Here is a 22,605-nt window from a genome sequence, read left to right on the forward strand (position 1 = left end):
GGCGGGAAAGCTCACTGGTGGAAAAGGACCCGGGGGTATTGGTCTATAGCCATCTGAACATGAGCCAGCAGTGTGTCCAGGTGGCTGAGAAGGCCAACAGCATCTTGGCTTGTATCAGAAATAGTGTGGCCGGCAGGAGTAGGGAAGTGATCGTGCCCCTGTACTTGGCACTGGTGAGACTGTAGCTCGAGTGCTGTGTTCAATTTTGGGCCCTTCACTACAAGAAAGACATTGAGGTGCTGGAGCGTATCCAGAGAAGGGCAACAAAGCTGGTGAAGGGGCTGGAGAACGAGTCTTACGAGGAGCGGCTGAGGGAACTGGGGTTGTTTAGTCTGGAGAAGAAGAGGCTCAGGGGAGACCTTACTGCTCTCTGTAACTACCTGAAAGGAGGATGTAGAGAGGTGGGAGTCGGTCTCTTCTGCCAGGTAACGAGCAATAGAATGAGAGGAAACAGCCTCAAGTTGTGCCAGGGGAAGTTCAGATTGGGTATTAGGAAAAATTTCTTCACCAAAAGGGTAGTCAAGCATTGGAACAGACTGCTCATGGAGGTGGTGGAGTCACCTTCCCTGGTGGTATTTAAAAGATGGATAGATGAGGTGCTTAGGGACATGGTTTAGAATTGGAACTGGTAGTGTTAGGTTTATGGTTGGACTTGATAATCTTAAAGGTCTTTTCCAACCAGTACGATTCTATTACTAGGAAATTAAGTATGGTTGCAGTAAAGGTGCTAAAAATTGTGCAGATTTATTAAAATAAAAATTATTGACAATAAATAAAGACTGACAGAGGAGAAAGCAAATTAAACTTCTCACAGGACATATAATCCAACGTATTTAACAACTGTCAAGATTAAAAGTCAGCCTTTATTAAGCAACATACACTTAGTTCTTTAAATCCTGTGTACAACCGTGAAACACGTGCTTCTTTGTTGCTTTACTTCAGGGATCTCTGTGTGATCGTTTTACTGCTCAAAATGAGTCACATTAAATTACTATTAGTGAATTGCAACTGCCCCAGCAATGTTTCTGTTCTTCTAACAAGAATTACATTGGCAGGTTTCCAGTATTAATAACTACTGGATAAAAAATACTCTTGCACTATTTCATTATAATTTCTGGAAGAATCATACTTACAGTCATCCTCCAAGTGTTTCACCCACTTTAAGTCTTGCACATTTCCAGAAGTGACAGTTTGCTTCGTGCATTTCAGTTGCTATGATCTGCAGAGGGTACACTGTTTATATAGCATAGCAGATGTTGTAATTTACCATCAGTAGACAGTAAGTAAGTTTCAGTTTTTCGAGAATGAGGATATTTTATGTACTAGTATTGTGGTCCAAAAGAGATTGAAAATTGCCATAAAGCAGCAGCTAAGAAATCTTTAAGGATGAGGAAATTATGAGGAGTATTCGAGAGTCTGAGAGGGAGACTGATCAGTGGAGCCATACTCTTGTCATCTGAGATGCATGGAAGCCAACTCAGCATGGCCACTAGGGAGGCAAGTCCTGGATCTGCTTTGTACCAGGAGGAAGGCAGTGTCTCAAGGGATGAGGAGGGTTCAAGAAGGTTACAGCACGGAGTGGTAAGGGAAACCTCTCCTTACCCTCTAAGTTAAGTTACCCTTTAAGTTAAGTTACTCTTACAGAACAGGTACAAGGCCCTGGGTATGGTAAATGAAGCACGTAATAAGATAGAGGAGGAACCTACACAAGCAGTCTTGTCAAGGTCAGAGAGACCAACCCCTTACAACAAAACCTGCATTAAGACCAGCACCAAGAAGAAGCAATGGCGAGTTATGGTCATTGGTGATTCCCTCCTGTGCAGAACAGAAGCACCCATTTGCAGACCAGACCCTCTTGTCAAGGAAGTTTGCTGCCTCACTGGGGCCTGAATTAGGGACGTCACCACAAGACTGAAGAGCCCAGTACAACCTTCAGACTGCTGTTCATGCCTGCTCTTTCATGTGGGTACAAATGATGCCACAACAAAAAGTCTGAGGTCACTCAAAAGAGATTTCAGAGCCCTGGAAAGAATGATAAAAATATTGGAAGCATGGGCAGTGTTTTCCTCAATCCTCCTAGTAATAGGGGGAGACTTTGGAAGAAACAGACAAGCCCAGGATATCAATATCTGGCTCCAGGACCGGTGCCTCTGCCAAAACCTTGGGTTTTTAAACCATGAAGGAGCCTTTGAGAGACAGGGTGTGCTGGGGCCTGACAGGATCCACTTGCCCTGTTAGGGAAAGGCGTCTTTGGGTGTAAGCTGATGGGACTGCTCAAGAGAGCTTTAAACTAGAATTGATGGGGGGAAGGCGATAACAACAGGATTGCAGCACGTAAGCCAAGGGTTGGCACAACATCACCTGAGGGTGGCAATGCTAGTGGAAACATTTACACTGCTCCTGGGAGCATGGAGGGCTCAGGAGCATATCTGAAATGCTTGTATTCCAGCGCATGCAGCATGAGAAACAAACAGGATGAACTGGAACTGTTGCTCAGCCTCCAGAGCTACAGTATCGTTGGTATTAGTGAGACTTGGTGGAATGAGTTCCACAGTTGGAGTGCTGGGATGGAGGGCTGCAGGCTTTTCAGGATGGATAGGCAAGGCAGGCAAGGTGGAGGTGTCACACTATATGTAAGGTAGAGATTTGATTGCACAGCCCTTACCATTAGTGATGATGTGGTTGAGAGTCTCTGGGTGAAGATTAGGGAGATGCAAAACAAAGGAGATGCTGTAGTGAGTGTCTACTACTGATTGTCCAGCTAGGACGCAAGCATTGATGAGTTATTGTATAGGCAATTAGGAGAAACTTCAGGATCAGTATCCCTTGTTCTTATGGGAGATTTCAACTTCCCAGACATCAACTGGGAATATCATGCTGCTGTGATGAGCAGGCCTTGGAAATTCTTGAAGTTTGTAGGAGATAACTTCTTGTCACAGGTACTCAGTGAGCCAACTAGGAAAGATGCCCTCCTAGACTTGCTATTTGTGAATAGAGAAAGGCTCGTGGGGGCTGTGATGGTAAGTGGCTGTCTTGGCCACAGTGATCATGAAATGGTTGAGTTTAAAATTTTCAGTGTAATGAGAAAAAAGGACAGCAGAGTTGCTACCCTGGACTTCAGGAAAGCAAACTTTAAGCTATTCAGGAAGCTATTTAGCAGAGTAACCTGGGAATCTGCTTTTGAGGGCTTAGGAGTCCAGATGTTCCAATGAGTCTTTAAGAACCATCTTTTGAAAGCACAGGAGCAGGCAGTTCCACTGTGTTTTAAGTCAAGCAAGTGGGGCAGGGAACCAGCTTGGCTGAACTGGGAACTCCTAAAGGAGCTCAAGAGGAAAAAGAAATTGTATGATCTCTGGAAGTGAGGTCAGGCTTCACCAGAAAAGTGCAGAGCTGTGGTTTGTATGTGCTGGGAGAAGACACGAAAAGTCAAAGCTCAATTAGAGTTGAAACTGGCCAGTGTTGTTTCAGATCTTTTTAAAGTATGTTAATTGCAAGAGAAGGCCTAAAGAAAACATTGGACCAATACTTGTTGAAGGTGGTCATCTGACTAATAGGGATGAGAAAAAAGCAGAGGCTTTCTATTTTTGTTTTGCCTCAGTCTTTGATCATACTGATAGACCTTGGACTGCCTGGTCCCCTGAGTCGGAGGAACACAAGTGTGGGAACAGTAACTTTCCCTTTGTGGACACTGAAATTATAAGGGACCAGCTGGATCAGCTGAATGTTCACAAGTCCATGCGGCCTGATGGGATTCATCCCAGAGTACTGAAGGAGATAGTGGACCACTCACTAGGGAGGTCCCTGCTGACTGAAAGCTACCCAATGTTATTGCAATCTACAAAACCAGCGTGAGGGAAGACCCAGGGAACTACAACCCTGTTAGCATCCTGGGGTGCATCAAACACAGCACAGCCAGACAGTCAAAAGAGGTGATTATCCCGCTGTATTCAGTCATGGTGTGGCCTCACCTTGAGCCCTGTGTGCAGTTCTGGGCCCCACAATTTAGGAAGGGTGTGAAGGTCCTTGAATGCATCCAGAGGAGGGGCACAAAGCTGGTGAAAGGGCTGAAAGGAATGTCCTGTGAGGAGCAGCTAAGGGCTTTGGTCTTGTCTAGTTTGGAGAAAGGAGTCTGAGGGGTGATCTCATTGTTCTCTGCAGCTTCCTGGGGAGGGGAAAGGGAGAGGGGGGTACTGATCTCTTCTCCCTGGGATCTAGTGAAAGGACACGTGGGAATGGTTCAAAGCTGTGCCAGGGAGGTTTAGACTGGACATCACGAATCATTTCTTTACTGAGAGTGTGGTCAAACACCACAACAGGCTTCTTAGAGAGGTGGTAGATGCCCCAAGCCTGTCAGTGTTTAAGAGGCATTTGGACAACGCCCTTAACAATGTGCTTTAACTTTTGGTCAGCTCTGAATTGGTCAGGCAGTTGGACTGGGTGATGGTTGTAGGTCCCTTCCAAATGAAACCGTCTATTCCATTCTGTACTACTACTGAGTTGGCAAAGTTGGTTCTGTAAAGCCCTCTTTTACCTTCAGCCCTTGAAATGGCAAACAATTTTGGTTGAGAGTGGCATCTCCTGGAATTAGTTAATTTTTGACAATACTAATTTTTCATATGAAACCCAATAAATTTCTAGTCTTTTGATACCAAGAAAAAAATTAGAAGGCAAGCAAAAATAACCAACAGCTACAATTCAGAATTTAATTATTTTTAAGAAATATAATGCTATTTGATTAATGCTATACTTTCAAAATCTTATTCTTAACCTATTTTATTTTCAGTCTTAGTTAGGAAATAATTGTTTCCAGTAGTATTTTATTATTTCATTAATAAAACATTATTAGGAACATTATTAGTGGGCCTGATGTTTATAACAGCTGGCTTTTGTAACATTAATATTGGGTGTCAGATTTTACAGTTGACACAATGTGACGTGGGAATAAATAAAGTACATTAGGTGCTTTATTGTAAATTGTACCTTATAATAAAATGCCTCTGATAGCAGAGACATCACGTGGAGATGGGCATAACAGCACAGGTCAGGACTAGCCAAAATAAGCTGCTTTAAAGTGTGCACCTTCTAAACATAGGTGTGCCTCATCTTATTTCATAATAATTACAACATAACAGGATTGTGAAAGAAGCCTCAGCAACAGTTTCCACTCTTGTCATTTGGAATTTACGACTGCAGGGCCCTGGAGCAGCCCTCACTCCGGAGCCCGCGCCTTCCCACGGAAACTGCTGCATTTGCTTTAGGGTTCCCCAGGAAAGCAGAAGGCCAAACTGAGTAGAAGACTGCAGACCTCATTTGGGAAAGGAGCAGTGCTTACTGACTGGCTAGGTCAACAGGCAGGCTTTTCTTTTAACAGCACAGATTTTTCAGTTTCCTAGAAATGAAGAGAAATGTAGAAGAATGAAGAATAATGTGGAAACACAAAATAGTCCAGGTTCTGTATGTCAGTTTAAGCATCAGAACCCATTTTGGCACTCAGGTTCCTTAGTTTGGGTCACTGTTTTTGAATATTTTTACTTTATTGTTATTGTTACTGATATTTTTGATAGAGTAATGCTAAAAAAGAAAAAAAACCCTTTCCTAGTACTACAAGTGCAGGTACAAAATACACTGGTGGTTTTTGGTTGCTGATAGCATCTGACCACCAGGAGCATAACATGGTAGCTAGTATAAAATTGACATAGGTAACCACAGTGTGTTGTTCATGCACTGCTGTATCTTCCAGCTTGTAGAAATTACAGCTAGCCTACTGATCAAGTGCAGTGTTTTCTTCAAATCAGGTGATGGGCTTCTACATTAACATTTTCAGACCCCTACAAAACTGTCCAGCAGAGGTGTGAGCACTGTACTTTTGAATACAGTTCTTACAGAAGGCTGGCTTTTCTTGGTTACTTTATGCAGACCTTTTCTTCAGTGAGGTTGTGGGCCTCCGTGTATTGAAACTGCTGCAGCTTTACTATGTTTCCCATGTTAACCTGTGCTTTTTAAATCACTAGGGTTGATGTGGCACACCTTCCTTATACTGCTGATAAATGCTGTGTGTCACACCTAACACATGATGCTTCCATCTCCCTTTTGGGATGCTGTGTGCGTCAATCCCTGCCTTTTTTCAAGGGTGTGGGCTCCTCCCCTTAAGCCTAGAAAAGACTTAAAAGCAGGCAGCTGTGCCACCTGGATGCAAATCCCCTCCTCTCCTGCAAGGTTGGTTTGGTTCCCATATCTGCCAATAAGTACAAATTCTGATTCCTGCTTCTTGCTGTGCAGTGCTGAGAAGTGGAACCACCCTCGGGCTTCCCAACTCCTCAGGTATTTGCAACTAAAATGAGCTGAATGGTGATGGAATAAACATGCATGAGTAGAAAGTGTGAAAGAGATTCCCAGTGATTGGTAATGTATCTTTAAATAGCTTAAGGACTTCGACTAAATGTACTTCTTTATCATGCTTGAAATTTTGATATCACCTTTGAAATCAGTTTGAGAAGAGGTTTTTCTTTTCTTATTTGACTGTCAAGCTACAACATTGGCTTCAGAAATGTTTGAGGTTTTGTGTCTTTTTGTGGAAGAAGTGACTGTGTATTGAAGTTAAATGAATCTACCAGAAGAATTATGTCTTCTGCAGCAGTGGTTCCACTATCCTTCAGCTTTTTTAAGCTCACATTGTCTGCCCAGTGATTTTTGGTACACTTTTTTTGGCTTGCTCTCATAGTTTCTTTGAAGTTATTTTTAACCAATGTTGACAAACTTTCCAGTTTAAACGTATGTGAAAATCAAAAAAATTGCCACAGCAACATTTGGATAGATTTTCTTTGTCTTGCTTGAATTACGGAGTTTTAAAATAGTTATGAATGGTTGCATTTCTCAAGCTTTTTGTGCAGGTAAAAAAGATTGCATGTAGGCATATAGGTGTATTTTATGATGAATCAGCCCTTGCATATACTGAGCTATATTCAAAGCAAGAAATAATACCCATAATGATTTGCACCATCTTGAAAATGGAATTTTGCTGCTTGATATCCCCTAATTACTATTTTTTCAGTCTTTTAACAAGAACATGTGAGTTTATTCTAATTATATTACTAATGAAAGTTCTATATCACTGTTGCTTCTAATTAATTTGTCTTTACCAGGCATTTCTGTTGCACGTGGTGTTCCCAGGTTCTTTTGACAGAACAGAGCCTCATATGCTGTCAGTAGTAGGATGTCACCTGAGTGCTTATGTCCCTGTGTTGGGTTTGTGTGGTGGGGTTTTTTTGGTAGCAGGTGAGGGACTACAGGGGTAGCCTCTGTGAGGAGCTGCTAGAAGCTTCCCTGGCTACAAGGTGGACCCCTTCCAGCCCAGGCTGAGCCAGTCGGTGATGGTGAAGTGCCTCTGTGAATCCATATTTAAGAAGGGGAAAGAGCAGTTGTGCAACAATGACGACAATAACCCGTAGAGGAGAGAGGAGGGGGATGTGAGAGAGACAACTCCACAGACACCCCGGTCAGTGAGGAAGGAGAGGTCAGAGGTGTGCCAGAGCACAGATTCCCGTGTAGCCCGTGGTGAGATGGCAGGCTGTCCCCCTGCAGCCCATGGAGGTTAATGGTGTGCAGATACCCACCGGTAGCCCATGGAGGACCCCACACCAGAGCGGGAGGCTGTGCCTGAAGGTGGCTGTGACTCAGTGGGAAGCTCATGCCAGAGACAGGGACTCCAACGGAGCTCACGCCATAGCAAGAGACTCAGGAGGAGGTGTGCTGGAGCTGACATTCTCCTCCAGCCCATGGAGAACCCCATGCTGGAGCAGGGTGCTACTCCCAAAGAAGTCTGTGACTCTGTGGGAAGCCTGCACTGGAGCAGTCTGTTCCTGAACTACTGTAGCCCATGGGATGGAGTCATGCTAGAGCAGTTTGTGAAGAACTGCAGCTCGTGGGAGGAACTTCCACTGGAGCAGGCGAGAATGTGTGGAGTCCTACCTCTGAGAAGGAAGGAGAGGCAGAAACAACACGTGACAAACTGACTGCAACCCCCATTCCCTGTCCTCTGTGCTGCTGTGCGGAGAGGAGGTAGAGAAATTGGGAGCAAAGTAATTTGAGCCCGGGGAAGAAGGGAGGAGTCCAGGGAAGATGTTTTAAGATGTGGTTTTATGTCTCATTATCCTGCTCTGATTGATTGGTAAGAAATTAAATTTATTTTTCTGCCCCAAGTCAAGTCAGTTTTGCCCATGACCTTAATTGGTGAGTGATTCCTCCCTGTTCTTATCCCAACCCAGAAGCTCCCTTTCTTATATTCTCCTCCCCATCCCACTGGAGGCAGGGAAATGGGGGGAGTGAGTGAGTGGCCATGTGGTGCTTGGCTGCCAGCTGCAGCTAAACCACCACAGTCCACAAATCTAATCAGCAAGAAAATCAGGAAAGAAGAATAAAAATGATTGAGAATTACTTTTTTCTTCAGATAAGAAGCTCCCTTTCTTATATTTTCTCCTCCCCATCCCACTGGAGGCAGGGAAATGGGGGGAGTGAGTGAGTGGCCATGTGGTGCTTGGCTGCCAGCTGCAGCTAAACCACCACAGTCCACAAATCTAATCAGCAAGAAAATCAGGAAAGAAGAATAAAAATGATTGAGAATTACTTTTTTCTTCAGATAGTAGAGAGTATCTGCTGCTAGACACAATGCAGTTGGCATCTTTCATGCTTTTTCCTTTTCAGCAAGAATGAAAGGAGTAGTTGTAAATCTTCCTTCAGCTGTTACTTCTGTCAGCCAGTAAACAAAAATACTAAAGCTGCTGTGATAAAGCTGAATGGGGCTCTGGTTACTCCACCATCTCAAAGAGAATATAACAACATTAGAAAAAGTCCAGAGATGGGCAGCGATGATGGTCATGAGTATGGAAGCACTGCTGTGAGAGGGAAACTTAAGTAAGCCAGGCCTTCTCATTCAGGAAAAAGTGTTAACTGAGAGCAGAGAGAATATGAGAGAAGATCTCAGAAGTGCTCAGTGGCAAATCCTGAGAGATGCACCATTCATTTTCTTTACCCTACTACCCTGTGGCCGTCAAATGAAGTTGTAGGAGTCAGATTAAAAACAAAAAAGGAAATAATTCTTTATGCAACAGATAATAGAGCTGTGCAACTCATTGCAAGAGGATGTCTTAGTTCCCAACTGTTCATAGGAATTTAAGGGGAGACTGGATAAATACATGAAAGATAAATTCATAGATGTTTCCTACATATAAAGAAGCTGCATCCAGCTGTTCCCTAGACATCCATTTTAACATCATAGTAGAGAGAATATTGGACTAGGTGGTCGTTATGTTTTCTAGGTCTTTAGATGGCCCTTATAGATTTGTGTATGTTCTAAAAGCCTGTGTTTTTAAATGGTCATCCTGAAATCCCATATCAATTTATTTTACTGCTTGTTATGTTGTGGTCAGTAACTCAAATAGGAGAAAATATTAACCAAGCATGTTGCCCAGTACTATTCCATTACCATTTATAAAAGCGGAACTGGTTTCCACAGTTGCATGAAGATTATCACATATCTAAGATTGATGTTGTAGCACAAGCAGTTCTGATGACAGAAAATATTGCAGCCCATTGTTTCAAATTAGACTTAATTCACTCTAATTTTCCTATACCTGAAGAGTCTTGTTCTAGAGTGCTGTGTTGTTTTCTTGGCTTTTTTTTTTAAGGAATGGAGAAGGTGGTTGCTTGTCCATACAAAAGGCCAAATGCTCTCTGTAGGCTGATTTGCTTTCCATGGGCTGGAGGTGGAACTTCTCAACTTGCTCAATGGGGCAAACTCTTCAGCAACTCAATTGAAGGTTAGTCATTTATGTAGTTAAAGCAGAAGTTAAGCAAGTCTGAAATGCACAGTAGCCAATTTTTTTTAATGGAATATAATGTTCTTGAGAGCATTGCAGTCTTTTTCCAATGGGTCTTCTCCAGAAAGGAATTTCATTAGGAATTAGCATTTCCATGAGGGTGCTGAGTTTACTAAGTTTATGTACCACCTTGGATCAAATTATATTTAACTAGGTTAAAAAGTTATATGCTCAGAGCTAAATTTCACAAGACTATAGTACGCTTGTCTGCTTCAGACACTATTGGTATGATTCAGAAACAGCAATACACTGGTATATTGTTATTATGTTAAAAAAAAGCATCACCAAGGTTAACAGTGAAGATATGAGAACTGTTTTTAATGTTGAGAGACTGCACATACTGAACTTCCATTATCCAGTGTGTTTGCATGGTTTTGCACTCCTTGTATCAAAACTAAAGTTTATGGATTTATAACAGTGGAATGACATTTAGTTACAGAGCAAAGAAATTCTCGTTGCTGTCAGGCTATATCAGCACTAAAAAGATCCAGTGCTGAACTATTTGAAGAGGAACCAAGGCTGTTTTCCAGACCTTCCACAAAGAAAAAAAATGATTTAGTATTTATAGAGAGCATTGCCATTGCAATTGTACCAGTCCTCTAAATGCTTGTATGTCATCTGTAAACAGCTGCACAACTAACATCGTTTTCCTTGAAATTAAAAACAAAAAAGAAAAAAAAAAAAAAGCTTTTGTCCACTGGAACTACTTCCAACAAAGTTACTGAGGAGACAGCCTGGGAGCAACTGCAGACACAGATGAATAAAATCGGGATGCAGCCTGCTCTTTCAGAGATACTTTGTGCAGCAAGGAAGGTACAGAAGATGCAAACATTTCTGCACTGCTATCTATGGTATTAGGTAGTGCTTTATTCTATCTCTGCTAAAATACTTTGCATCTGACCCATTACTTCTGTGAGTCTGACAGTATGTATGATGTCAAGGAGATTTCAGAAAATCAACATTTTTTTCTGATCTATTCATTCCTTACTTTCTTGAAAGAGTGAGAGGAAAATCCCCAATTTTAAAAGGAATAGAACAAAAGCATGTAATATATCCTTCTATATAAATATAAATTGCTGTCAATTTATACTGATTCCACATTTTACTGTGTGCAGCGCTGAAGAGCCTGCAAAGAAGAAAACAGGGACTGTACGATCCTAGTGTAGTTTTACTTTCTAATGCTTCCCTCGAAAGGATATATTTTACACAACCCTCAAACTTACTATTATTGAATTTAATGAATGTGTGGTTGTTATTAATACTAATAGTAATAAAGTTGCTTTGAAATCTCAGCTGAGATCAGGACCTTGTGGATTTCTGACCCAAGGCATTTATCAATCAGATCAATTAGTGTCAGGTCCCACCTCTGAGGTGGGAGGAAAGTGACTAAAGTTCTGTAAATCCCCTTGGGCTAAATTAAGGTGAAATGACACCAAATGGTCAGGCACATGTTTTATTTATGATTAAAATAATCTGAACTTGGAAAATTTAAAATGTTGGCACTGTGGGTTCTTATTACAAAAATCTGTAAAGGGGGTAAAAGAAAAGAGACAGGGAAGGAAAGAGACAAAGAAAGATTTCACCACCCGGGGATCCCACGATGGTCTGATGGACGGGGCAGTCCTGCGTTGGTGGGCACGTGGGCGGCAGGACTGGTCGGTCTCTGGTGGTGGGCACACACCTGGTTCCCTCCTGTGAGTCTTTATCCAGTTCAGCCCCCACCTCGAGCGAGGACCGATGTAACTCTTGTGCAGGTGCTGCTGTGAGGGGTGGTCGTGGAGGGTCTTTTCAGGGGTTCTTGGTGGTCATGGAGCCCCTTCCTCCAATGAACTCTGTGTGGCCTTTGGCTGTATATGGTGGTGTTTTGCTCAGCACGTGGGGACACAGAACAGCACCTTCCGCAGCCCCACCTTCTGCACCCCACCTTCTGCACCCTGCTATCACCTTCTGCACCCCCACCTGCTCCTCTTACTGCTGCTTTGTTATGCAGAACTTGCCTAGCTACAATGTTTGAGACACACATTAACTTTTTCAGTCTCTCACAATTGGACAGGCAGCATTTGTGAGTAAAGGAGGGGATGAAAACCTAATCTCTCATAGCATTAAAAGACAGTAGTAGCAATAATGAATACACTACATGAACTGTAAAAAGGATTAATTTAAATTATATATTCTGCAGAACAGGTTAAAAAACATAATGAAAATTATTTTACTGTTTCTATTTGAAATAACTATAATTCTTTTCCCTCCCTCCCTCCCTTCACCTCTTCTGCAGTGTCCTCTGTAAGACTTCCTGGAAGAGAATCTCGTCTTAAGGAGCCTTTTGCAAAAGACATGAAAACTGTAGTTGATGAAATTACAAGCGTTCTGTTAAAAGAATTGCAAGAAAAACCATTTGCATTTTTTGGTCACAGGTAAAAATATGTACGTTTTTAGACAGCCTGGTGAAGGAATTTTATCTCTGAATCTAGAAGCAGATAGTTACTTCTCTTTATTTGCAAAAACTTTAGGAAAATATGTGTCTTTTGTCAAGATCCTAAAACGTTGTTGATCTCAAAGTTATTCATTTATTACTTCAGGCATGATATCTTCTAAAAATAACAGTGTTGTGGGGTTGGGTTTTTTTTACTCTGTGATAAATTGTAAGTGTATTTACTGTTAATATTTGTGTCGCCGCTTACTCTACATGAATGCAAGGAATGAACCGTTCATAAAACACACAGATTTTGAAGATCACTTAGTCCCAAGTATTGAAAATAACTGTTCTTACTGCAAATTAAGGAGACTACTAAAAGAAAGGGAGATTTTAAAAAGGTATTATTTGTAAAACTAGACCATATAGGAATATACTTCATGCCAAATAGCTACTATCACTATAATTACTACTATTACTATAATTTACATGTCATATATGGTTTCAGTAACTGTTCAGGGTAGCCACTTAGCACCGAAATTCAAATTATGTTTAAATTTTACAGTTTTTACATATGTTTTTGCTTACTTTGCTTTAATTTCTCTTTTCACTGCAGTTTTGGATCTTATATTAGTTTTGCAGTTGCACTGCACTTGAAAGAAAAGTATGGACTAGAGCCGATCCATCTTTTTGTATCAGGGGCACATGCCCCAAATGTAAGTTACAGAATCATTAACAGTACAGAACAAAGCAGTGTATTAGCTACCAAAAGTAAAAATAACATTTTACAGTATGGTATGCAGAGTGGCTTTAATACAAAACAGGCATTGCTTCTGAATGCATGCAGAAAAATGTGCTGTTTTCTTAGTGGAAATTAATTAACGTTACGGAATATTCACTGTTGCTAACCTTAGTCTAGGGAGGACAGTCTCCTTGAGCTAATGCTACCTTTTTTGAGTGCTGTAGTATTTACTATGGCCTTTGGTTTAACACTAAAAAATAAAAAAAACCCCAAAATGCAAAGTGCCACTTTGTAACATGTGAAATAACTGTTTTAACCCAGTCTTTCATAAGCCTCCTGCACCAGCCCTCAGTACATTTCTCTCTTTCTTTCTTTCCCTCCTCATTCTTTGTTGGCTTTTTAGCCTGTCTTCAGCTCCTTCTGAGGGTCTGGTGGTTCTGCTCATCTTTCTCAGGACAAAAAGAGTGAAATGGCCTTTTCCCAGCCCTTCTGTCCTCAGACATCATTTGCTGTGTTTGTTCTTCTGTTTCTGGGACTTCTTAGCAATCCTGAGTATGAGCTAGTACTTCATGGAAGCAATTATTATTCTGCAAATTTCCATAATGGGTTGGTCTCTGCAGTCCTACATTAGTTGGATTTGTGTCCGCTGCTAGGCTTTTCCTTCTCTTAAATAGATTATTTTATTAGTTGTATTTCAATAGTGAGAGTCAAACTTTGAACAAAATTAAACCGATGGTTATTTGTCTGTGGAAGTTGCAGACCTTGAGGACTTGGCTCACTCATAATCTGTATTTTCAGCAAACACAGTCCATTAATCCTTTCCAAGGAGTATTCTGCATGGCTGTTAAACTAATTAGTGATTGTATTTTGGAGACAGAGAATCATTGTACTTTTTTACTAAAACAATTCTTCATGAAAATATTATTTAAAGTATAATATATACAACATCTAATCTGTTTTGTCTGGTGCTCACAGTCTGAAGCATTTCTTCCCATCAAAAGCATACCCATATGTGATGCAGAAGATGAAGATATTCTTACATATATACAAATTTTAGGAGGAACTCCTTCTGAGCTTCTGCAAAATGAAGACATTAAGAAACATCTGATACGTACTTTCAGAGAAGACCTTAGAGTTCTTCAGACATTTTCGTAAGTTTTGCAGTTTTGTATTACATTTATATTTGTATTTTACAGTTTTACTTCTGTCTAATCAAGTTTTCTTTTTTCTTTCTCTGTCATTTGTTCTCATTTCTGTTATAAAAATAATATGAAACAATAAACAGTTTTCTCCTTTGTGTGCTTTTCCATTTATATTCTAGTAGTTAAGCCTTAGATGAAAAAACTGCTTATTGTAGCAACTACTACTGTCATTACAGTAGTAAACGTGTCATGGTAGAATACAGTTCTACTTAGGATTCAAAGTTAGCCACTAAAAGGAATATTCTCACATCTCCTATTGTTTTCTGAGGCTAATAAGCTCAACTGATCATCCTTCAGGATCACTGCATTCAGCCTCCTGATCCAAGGCCCCCCTAGCCTCTAACCAGAAGCAAAAGACTCCCCATGTTCAGGCACCTGGAGAGCAACCAGCTGCTGCTGTCCAAACTGCTGTCCCCACTCACAGCTCACGTAGCTGAGTGGTTAAGTCTTCTTACCCTGGCAAAGACAAGTACGCTTTTGGCTGTGGGCCCCATTTTGGCAGTAGGAACCTGGCACTGATAAGGCCCTGAAACATTAGAACTTAAATATAAGCAGACAACATAATCATTTATTGTAGGTGAGAATTTTTATTGCAGGTTGAAGCTCTTTTTTTCCTAATTATTGGATCACTCTTTCTTTAAAATTTTAGACCTAACTGCAGTAGGATAAAGGAGCTAAGAATCTTACAGCTACAGTAATTCTGCCTCCTGGTGTTCTGCACAATCTAATTCCTGAAGTTTGTTACATTTTGGAGGAGAAAGAAAAAGCTATTTTGTATTTGGGCACAAACACCAAATATAGCTATTTCATGGATAGTTTTATTACTACTTTTTCTGTTCACAGTTTTGACAAGGCAGAAAGGAGTATCCCCTTCTCTTGTGATATTACCTGCTTTAATGGGTCTGAAGATAAACCACATGATTTAGAAGGTATTTTGCTTACATGGTTTTCCTGTTATACTTAAGCATTTTCCTGTTGTATTGAATCAGTTAAAGAAGTGTTTTTGAGAGTCTTTTGTCTCCTTCTCAATTGAAACAAATCAACAGAGCAGTCTCAATATATGAACCCAAACAGTTGTTATGGGATTTAAAATAACTATTAAATAATAACTTTGAAATAGTTATGTAAAATGACCTCAATAGTTGACATTTCTCTGACATTTTCAATATCTTTTGCAGCCTGGCATGATCTAACAAGTGGAGATATTTCCTTTTACAATCTTCCCGGAAGTCACTTTTATCTGCTGGAACCCTCTAATGAAATTTTCTTGACAAAACACATAACAAGATGTATAGAAAATTCTGGTCTATGAGTATTACCCACTATTTTAATGGCAGAAGGTGTAAGATTATTCCCAGCACTTCATAATAAGTCATTCTTTCTGTACAGTTGCATGCAGTTATGCCTTAGAGTTGTTCTGTTCCTCCAGATCTTTATTGTATTCCTTTAAAAGTGGGAGTTTTTCTGATTTTTTGAAAATAAACATGGGGTTTGGATCTTAAAGTTCTCATCTTTTCCCCTTTGTCACCCTGCATGTGCACAAACCCTTCACTCTATAACCTCATTTGCGAAAAATGACAGCTATTTTATTTTACTTTTAGAGCTTCTCTGTGCTCCTGTAAAAATGCTAAATATAATTTAATATCCACAAAAATCCACAATTCTTACAGAAAGGTTAATTTACTAGGTTCACATTTATTTAGAATAAGATACAATCTAAAAATAGATATATGTAAATACCCTTTACAGTCAAACAGCTTATACTTAAAAGATTTTACTGTCAGACTACACAATAAGGAGTTAGTATTGCATTTTTTCTCAACAAAGTTAGTTCATTAGCTACTGAAGAGTTAGTTATTAGTGAGAATTATTTTGAGTATTCTAGATCCCATATTTTTCTATCATTGCTTTTGCTTTAGAGATATAGGCATTCATGGCATCTTCCTTTGATAAACCTGCAAAGGAAAGTAGGAGTCATTATATTTCCTCATTTGTCATCCTATAAACATAACTACATGATGTAAATTTAATTGGTGCAACACCTTTTTTCAGGTTCCATGCCTCCCATTTGGCTCTGCCTTTCAAATCTAGCATTCCTGGACATTCTGTCAAAATAAATGCATACCTTTGATTATCATGCAGATTTACATAACATTTGCTTGATTTCATCAAGACATGGGAGTAATTGTGAGGTGTATATATAGGAACAGGAATACCAATATTAATATCTCCAACAGTAGCCTGTTTGTAGAGTCCATATAGTTCCTTCAGTTCTTCATCAGTTGGTCTTGTTTTTAATTTTTTTACATCTTCTGCAGCACTATCAAAGTCAGCCTGATGAAAGAAAAGAAAGTGTTAGTTTTCAAGGGGCGTGCTTAGCACATTAAGTATAACATGCACAGTAGTGTCTAAATTAGATACTCTTAATTATGCACTTGGGTTTAGTGGTAAGCTGGCATTTTCCCATGAAAGAATCTTAATAAAACTGTAAGTTATTAGAAAGGGAACTAGGCCTAATTAGCTGATAGGGTCAGCACTGATAAAATAAGAAAATATCTTTTTTTTTTTTTCCCAACAGTTTTACATCTGAACACCTGTAACAGTTGCAGACTGTCTCGTGTCAGGATGCCTGCAGAGATCCTCATGCAAGCAGCCTATACAACAAATGTAGCATCTGTGTCTTTCACAGTCACGCTAGGGGTATGAAGGCAGTAATAATTTTAACTATTGAGTTGGATCTACAGTTGCAGAAGCACAGTATGTCCTGCAAGATGTGCTATTACACGTGTATTTAACATGTACAAAACCAGCCTACCACTCTGTGCTAAAATCAATGACGTTTTCAACACTGGTGTCAGCACGAGTGCTGTGGCTCTGTTCAGGTACCTGAGCCCATGGCGTTACCTCAGCAGTCTGTACTGTGCTTCTTTAGACCACTTTTTCCTTTCTCTAGTTAAAGATTTTTTTTATTTTTTTTTTAATAAGAAAACCTAATGCACATTTGTCTCCTTAACTGATGCCTTTCTTCTTGGCAAGTGACTGTGCTGAGTGGACCAGGTGACAGAAATATGCAAGTACACATGAGAGTTGGATTCAATGTAGCATTCTGTATTTAAACAGAGAGAAAGTACAAGAGAAGGATAATTTCTGTGTTTAAATTTATGAAGGAAAAATGAAAAAGACTTTATAATTAGAGACTGATGCTCAGATATCTTTCTTCAAAGAAAGGCCCCTTCATGGCATCATGAAACTACATATTCACCGATGTAAGGACACATCAGCTGGTGGCTGTGTGAAGGCAGCGGTAGCAGGTGAAGGAGGGTAAGGACAGGGAGAGGACTGTGCTGCAGCCTTCCTGCCCAGAAACCTGGCCATTCTCTCGCCAAATGAGTCACCTCTGCCTCCCGAGATGGAATTCACTTTTTGGGGGGTTTTTTTAGCCTGGAAATTTAGTCTGGCTAGTGAGTAAAGTTCCCAAACTTCTGAAGAATTTCTAATTTTTTGCAAAATTTTCAATTGCTGTTTGAAACCCACAAAGAGACACAAAAAGTCTTCTAGGAACAAAAGTGCTCACCACAGCAGGATGTACGTCTGTAACACCAAAGGTGAAACAGGGAGCAGCAGGCAGACAGGTACATTTAAAAGGGGTGTTTTTAAAAAAATGTTATATGATTAAAAGAGTGTTCTAGCAAAGGAATGCTCCCTGCAAAACAGCAATTAAAAATAAATCTTTAATCTTCTTTAAACTGCAGTTATAAATTCAGAGAACATTAGATGAGAAACGTTCATGACAATAATCCACATCTCTAGTTCTGTCATTTTATAGCACCCTTAAAAATGCAATGGAAGGAAAACTCTTTGGACAAAAATCCTGCAGCAATGTAGCTGCTTATTAATAAATAATCTTCCAACTCAGCAAGAACCTCTCAGCATTTGCATAACTGACACGCAGAAGTTTCCAGATTCCCACCGAGGCCCCCCAGAACCAAATGCTCAGTAGTGGATGCAGGAGTACAGAAAACAGCTGGGGTGTTACAACGGTCTTTAGCAGGAGGCGGACAGACACCTCGCTACAAGCTAAACCAGAGTCTGAACTCTCAGGACCTGTGAGACACATCGTACTACTTCTTACCTCACTATACACTGACAGATAGGGAGCTTGTCCCTCCATGAAAACAGGCCCAGTCCACTCAGGGCAGGAGCAAGGACAGGGGCAGTTACTGCAGAGCAACTCACATGCTCCAAATTTACATCCCACCTTACCCCAGCGTCACTCCAGACACACCACGCTGCTGCACAGTGTTCCAGGCACTGCTGAGTTAGAACACGAAGGAGTTTTGTACTCCAGGATCAGAACTGTAGTCTAATTACAGAAGAACACAGGTCTGCATATGCACTAAGGAAAGTATTTTTAATAGATGAATAGCATTTATTGTGGAGATGTGCTCAATGAGGGGAAACAAAATCAGCAATGCAACTAACTTATCACTGAACTGAAAACAGCGTCTGAAAGAAACTGGAACTGTACAGTTATGACACTCCTAAAAGCAAAGCATTTACACTCACACTGTTGGTATAGATGTATAAAAGGGATGGACATTTACTTAAGAAAATCAATGTGATGTCCCCCCACCCTTAAGATTTCTTTTATAGGTAAAATTTTATTAAAATAAATATTTCATTCTTAAGCCAAACACCAGTAGATGTGACTTACTTGACTGTACCTATCACTGACTCCTACATCACAGACATCTCTTGATATTATCCAGACATGTACAAACAAAAGCAGCATTCATCCTCTGTTAGCAGTAAGATAATGAAGTGGTATCAGTAATAAAACATAACTGAGCTGACACATGATTACAGTTTAACTAAGTTTTATTTTCATCTTTATCCTGTGGCCACTACTACACATGAGCCTCTGCCAGCACTGACCTACAAGCACTATTCAAGTTGGTGGAAATCTTCCACATGAATTGTCTTCTGATCTAAACTTCACTGTAAGAATGAACAAGAAGTTTTGTTAGACTTGTACAGATAAAAGAAAACAAAAAAAAAAAAATTTTTAAAAAGGAAACCATTAAGTTAACAAGCTTCTTATCTTCATATACATTTATTCTGTTTAGATCTATAGGCAAATATCACAAGATACTGTTTTTAAAATATGCAAGTGCATATCTTGCACAGCAAGAAATATGCAGAAATGAAATTTAAATACTAAACACTTCTTTCTTCATCTCCCTTTAGCCAGTCATTGTGCATAGACTGATGCTTAGGATTTGCTTGCTTACACAACATGCTTAGGAGCAGCCTGAAAAAATACAATTTCCTTTTAATCATGTGCCAATACAATTCCCTTTAACTCATCAAATTAAAAGCATAAGTATATATACAGACATAAACATACACATACACAGATGCACTAAAGATAAATGTACAAATTGTCAGACTAGTATCACATACTCCTTTTTTGCAAAGAAAAAAGCTTGAATGAATTCTTCATTTACAGCAGAATATTTTACCAGTTTGCAGAACTTATAAATCTTTTACAGCCTCTCTCATAAAAACATTATTTTATTAATTTTGTCCTCATTCCCATACAGCTTGATTCGATTAATTTTTATGGATATATATCTGCCAACCAAAATAAGAGTGGACAGAACACTTCTATAATGTCTAATGCAGAATGTGTAGGATACCCTAATATTTCAACCCACTTTTTGTGAGAAAGTGTAACTGTACACCGCAATGGCATATCATACTGCACCCAGCTATTTCTAATAGTGATTTACAGCTCAGTGCTTAAACATCAGACTAATAAATTTCTTTTCTAGAGTGAATTCAAGGCAGAATAAAACAAACTATAATTTCAGTCATCACTAATTAAACTAAGGTGGTGTTATGTTTGAGATTTGGCAATTCTGACCCACTGAGGAAATAGGATTCTTCCTCTTAGCTGTAAAACGCCACAATGAAACCTCTGTGCTATTCCACATAATTGCAGCTCAGAAGAAAATTGCTGAGCTACTGGCAATACACTCCCTGCATTTAGGTCAGAGCATTATGTTGTTCCCTCTTTGCAAAACGCGCACACTACCCGAGCTGAGACAGACATTATAATGAGACTGGGATAAAAGGGCTTGCAAATCTTGAAGTGAAAGGGATAATAGAAAGCTTAATGAAGAAAAACAGCCTAATCCATCAGGGCAGCAGCAAGACAAGGGAAGTATTCATAGTTTGCTACAAAGGTAGGAGGCTAAAAGGCAGCAATGAAGATAATTTCCTCAAGAACTATTGGATCTATAGTCAGAGAGAAGGTATAAAGAAGCTGTCTCTAGCCAGAAGGTAGACAGTACAATCTTTCCTACCAAAACACAAGCCCAGCAAAAGGTACCACTCCAAAGATGCACACACCCTAAAAAATATGCACAACTCCCTGAAAAATTCCTCGTGCTTCCCAAATGCACATATACAACTGCTTCAGTGTTAGAAGTGTCCCTCCTCCTTTTACAGCTCCAAGTAACTAGCTAGATCCTACAACCATAAACATGTACCTACCTTTCAATGTATAATCCAGTCCTAGCAAACTCAGATGCACACATAAAGAAAAATAATTAATGCATGCACTAAACATTACATGACCTATGAATAGTTCAAAAAAAGCAGCATGTCTCTCACCCTCCACTTGTGAAAAGTAATGCATTATTTAACCTCCACAGGCTTAGGCAAATTTCCCGTGCCACAGGGTAACCTTGATTTTGCAGTAATAATCCTTGTGCTGAAGAAACGCCGCTGTCTGCGACGCAGCACTGCACAGATGGACAGTGCGTCCCTCCCTCTCCTCCTCTCCTCGCATCTCCGTCTCACCAGATGCCGAATTGCTTACCTGGAGAGTCATTTTGCTGCGGGGATGCCTGGGGAGCGGCCTCACTCCTCCTCTGCCGGGGACGCGACGCTTCTGGCTCTCGGCTCCTGCGGCGCGAGCGCAGTGGCTGTGCCCCACCGAGGGCGATGGGCTGGGTACCAGTGACCTCAGCTTGCCCGCCGCAGCCAAGCCACGCCGGGGCAGGACTCGGGGGCTCGCTCCCACTGCACCTCTTGGGACAACTGAGCAGCTACGGATGCCGGGAAAGGGACGGTGGGGGCATTAAGCATTAAGCCCACACTGGTTTCTTCAGAAAGCCTGAGCTCTTTTCCATGCCCCTGAGGATTAGGCCACCAGCCTGAGAGCAGAGATAGAGAAAGATTTCCAAGCCATTATTTGGAAAAGGCATTTTCTTGAGGGATCTGAACCACAACCAGCCCAGTTACCGCTACTGTTCCCTCTGCCGCAGCCCCTGCCCCAGCCCCAGCCCCAGCCCTGCCTGGGACCTCACATCCTCCAGCTGCAACTCTGCAAAACAGGCCAGTCACCACGGGGATACCACACCTGAGCACTCACACACAAAGTACCTCGAGAATGCTGGGTTCTTCTTTGTTCTACTAATTAGAGAATAAAAAAAAGAACATTAGTTTAATTGATAAACTAGCCTACGACTGTAACCTTTGAAGGAAAAAAAATCCATCCCTGCTTATGTATTATATTAATTAATAAATTATTTATATTCACGCCTCTATACACTCATATTCATCATTCCTTGAGCATGGTTTAATCATAATACTATATGCTTGAGCATTTTTAAATACACCAACATCCATAAAGCCATGTAAAAAGAGTGTTTCCCCAGGTTAAGTTCAGCCAGGACTTAACGAGAAAACAAAGCAAGTCCACTTGAGTAAATAAAAGCGGATTTAAAAAAAATTGAAAACAACTCCATCAACTCCCATCTCCAACACTACAAAGCGACGATGGTGCCATTATTTTCACTGCAGAAGCTCTGCTCTCTCAGGTACACGATGCTGTGCGCGACCATCCCGTGCGCCAAGGCCAGTGCAGAAGCCGAGCGCCTCTGGGAGATTTGTTAACGGCTCGGGGCAGATGGTGGGAAGCGCTGGAGGTGACTGACCAGCTCTCACCGGTCACCTCCTTGTTCGTGAGCAGCTCTCACCTGTCACCTCACTGTTCGTGAGCAGCTCTCACCTGTCACCTCACTGTTCGTGAGCAGCTCTCACCTGTCACCTCACTGTTCGTGACCAGCTCTCACCTGCCACCTCCTTGTTCGAGAGCAGCTCTCACCTGTCACCTCACTGTTCGTGACCAGTTCTCACCTGCCACCTCACTGTTCGTTACGGAACACGATGCGTGCGCACAGTGTGTCGCACATTAAGCGGCAGCGAGAGACGCCCCTAATGCTGTGAGGCCCCTCTGGACTTGGCCGTGATTTCATCAGATGACGTAAGGCGAAGCAGATCTACCGTCACCCAGGAACAGCC

The 22,605-nt window shown here is 40.9% G+C and overlaps 2 protein-coding genes across 2 annotated transcripts; one reads left to right on the forward strand and one right to left on the reverse strand.

Moving 5' to 3' along the window:
* Positions 1-942: 942 nt before the first annotated feature.
* On the forward strand, positions 943-15,544 carry OLAH (oleoyl-ACP hydrolase; the record flags this gene model as incomplete). The annotated part of the gene is given in 11 exon segments (XM_010172444.2): positions 943-1,049; positions 1,334-1,383; positions 1,386-1,448; positions 1,450-1,501; positions 4,507-4,509; positions 9,684-9,815; positions 12,151-12,289; positions 12,905-13,004; positions 14,006-14,181; positions 15,076-15,161; positions 15,411-15,544. Coding segments are annotated over 11 exon segments (1,042 nt in total), but the record flags the coding sequence as incomplete, so codon positions are not given.
* A 366-nt stretch (positions 15,545-15,910) lies between these two features.
* ACBD7 (acyl-CoA binding domain containing 7) lies at positions 15,911-21,130 on the reverse strand. Its single transcript, XM_010172443.1, has 4 exons — positions 21,119-21,130; positions 16,449-16,566; positions 16,275-16,337; positions 15,911-16,187 (listed from the first exon to the last, which is right to left on the reverse strand). Exons 1-4 carry the CDS (start codon positions 21,128-21,130, stop codon positions 16,114-16,116), a joined length of 267 nt encoding a protein of 88 aa, XP_010170745.1. The 3' UTR covers positions 15,911-16,113.
* Positions 21,131-22,605: the final 1,475 nt, after the last annotated feature.

Source organism: Antrostomus carolinensis, unplaced genomic scaffold (genome assembly GCF_000700745.2).
Source record: "Antrostomus carolinensis isolate BGI_N321 unplaced genomic scaffold, ASM70074v2 scaffold607, whole genome shotgun sequence".
NCBI classification, from domain to species: Eukaryota; Metazoa; Chordata; class Aves; order Caprimulgiformes; family Caprimulgidae; genus Antrostomus; species Antrostomus carolinensis.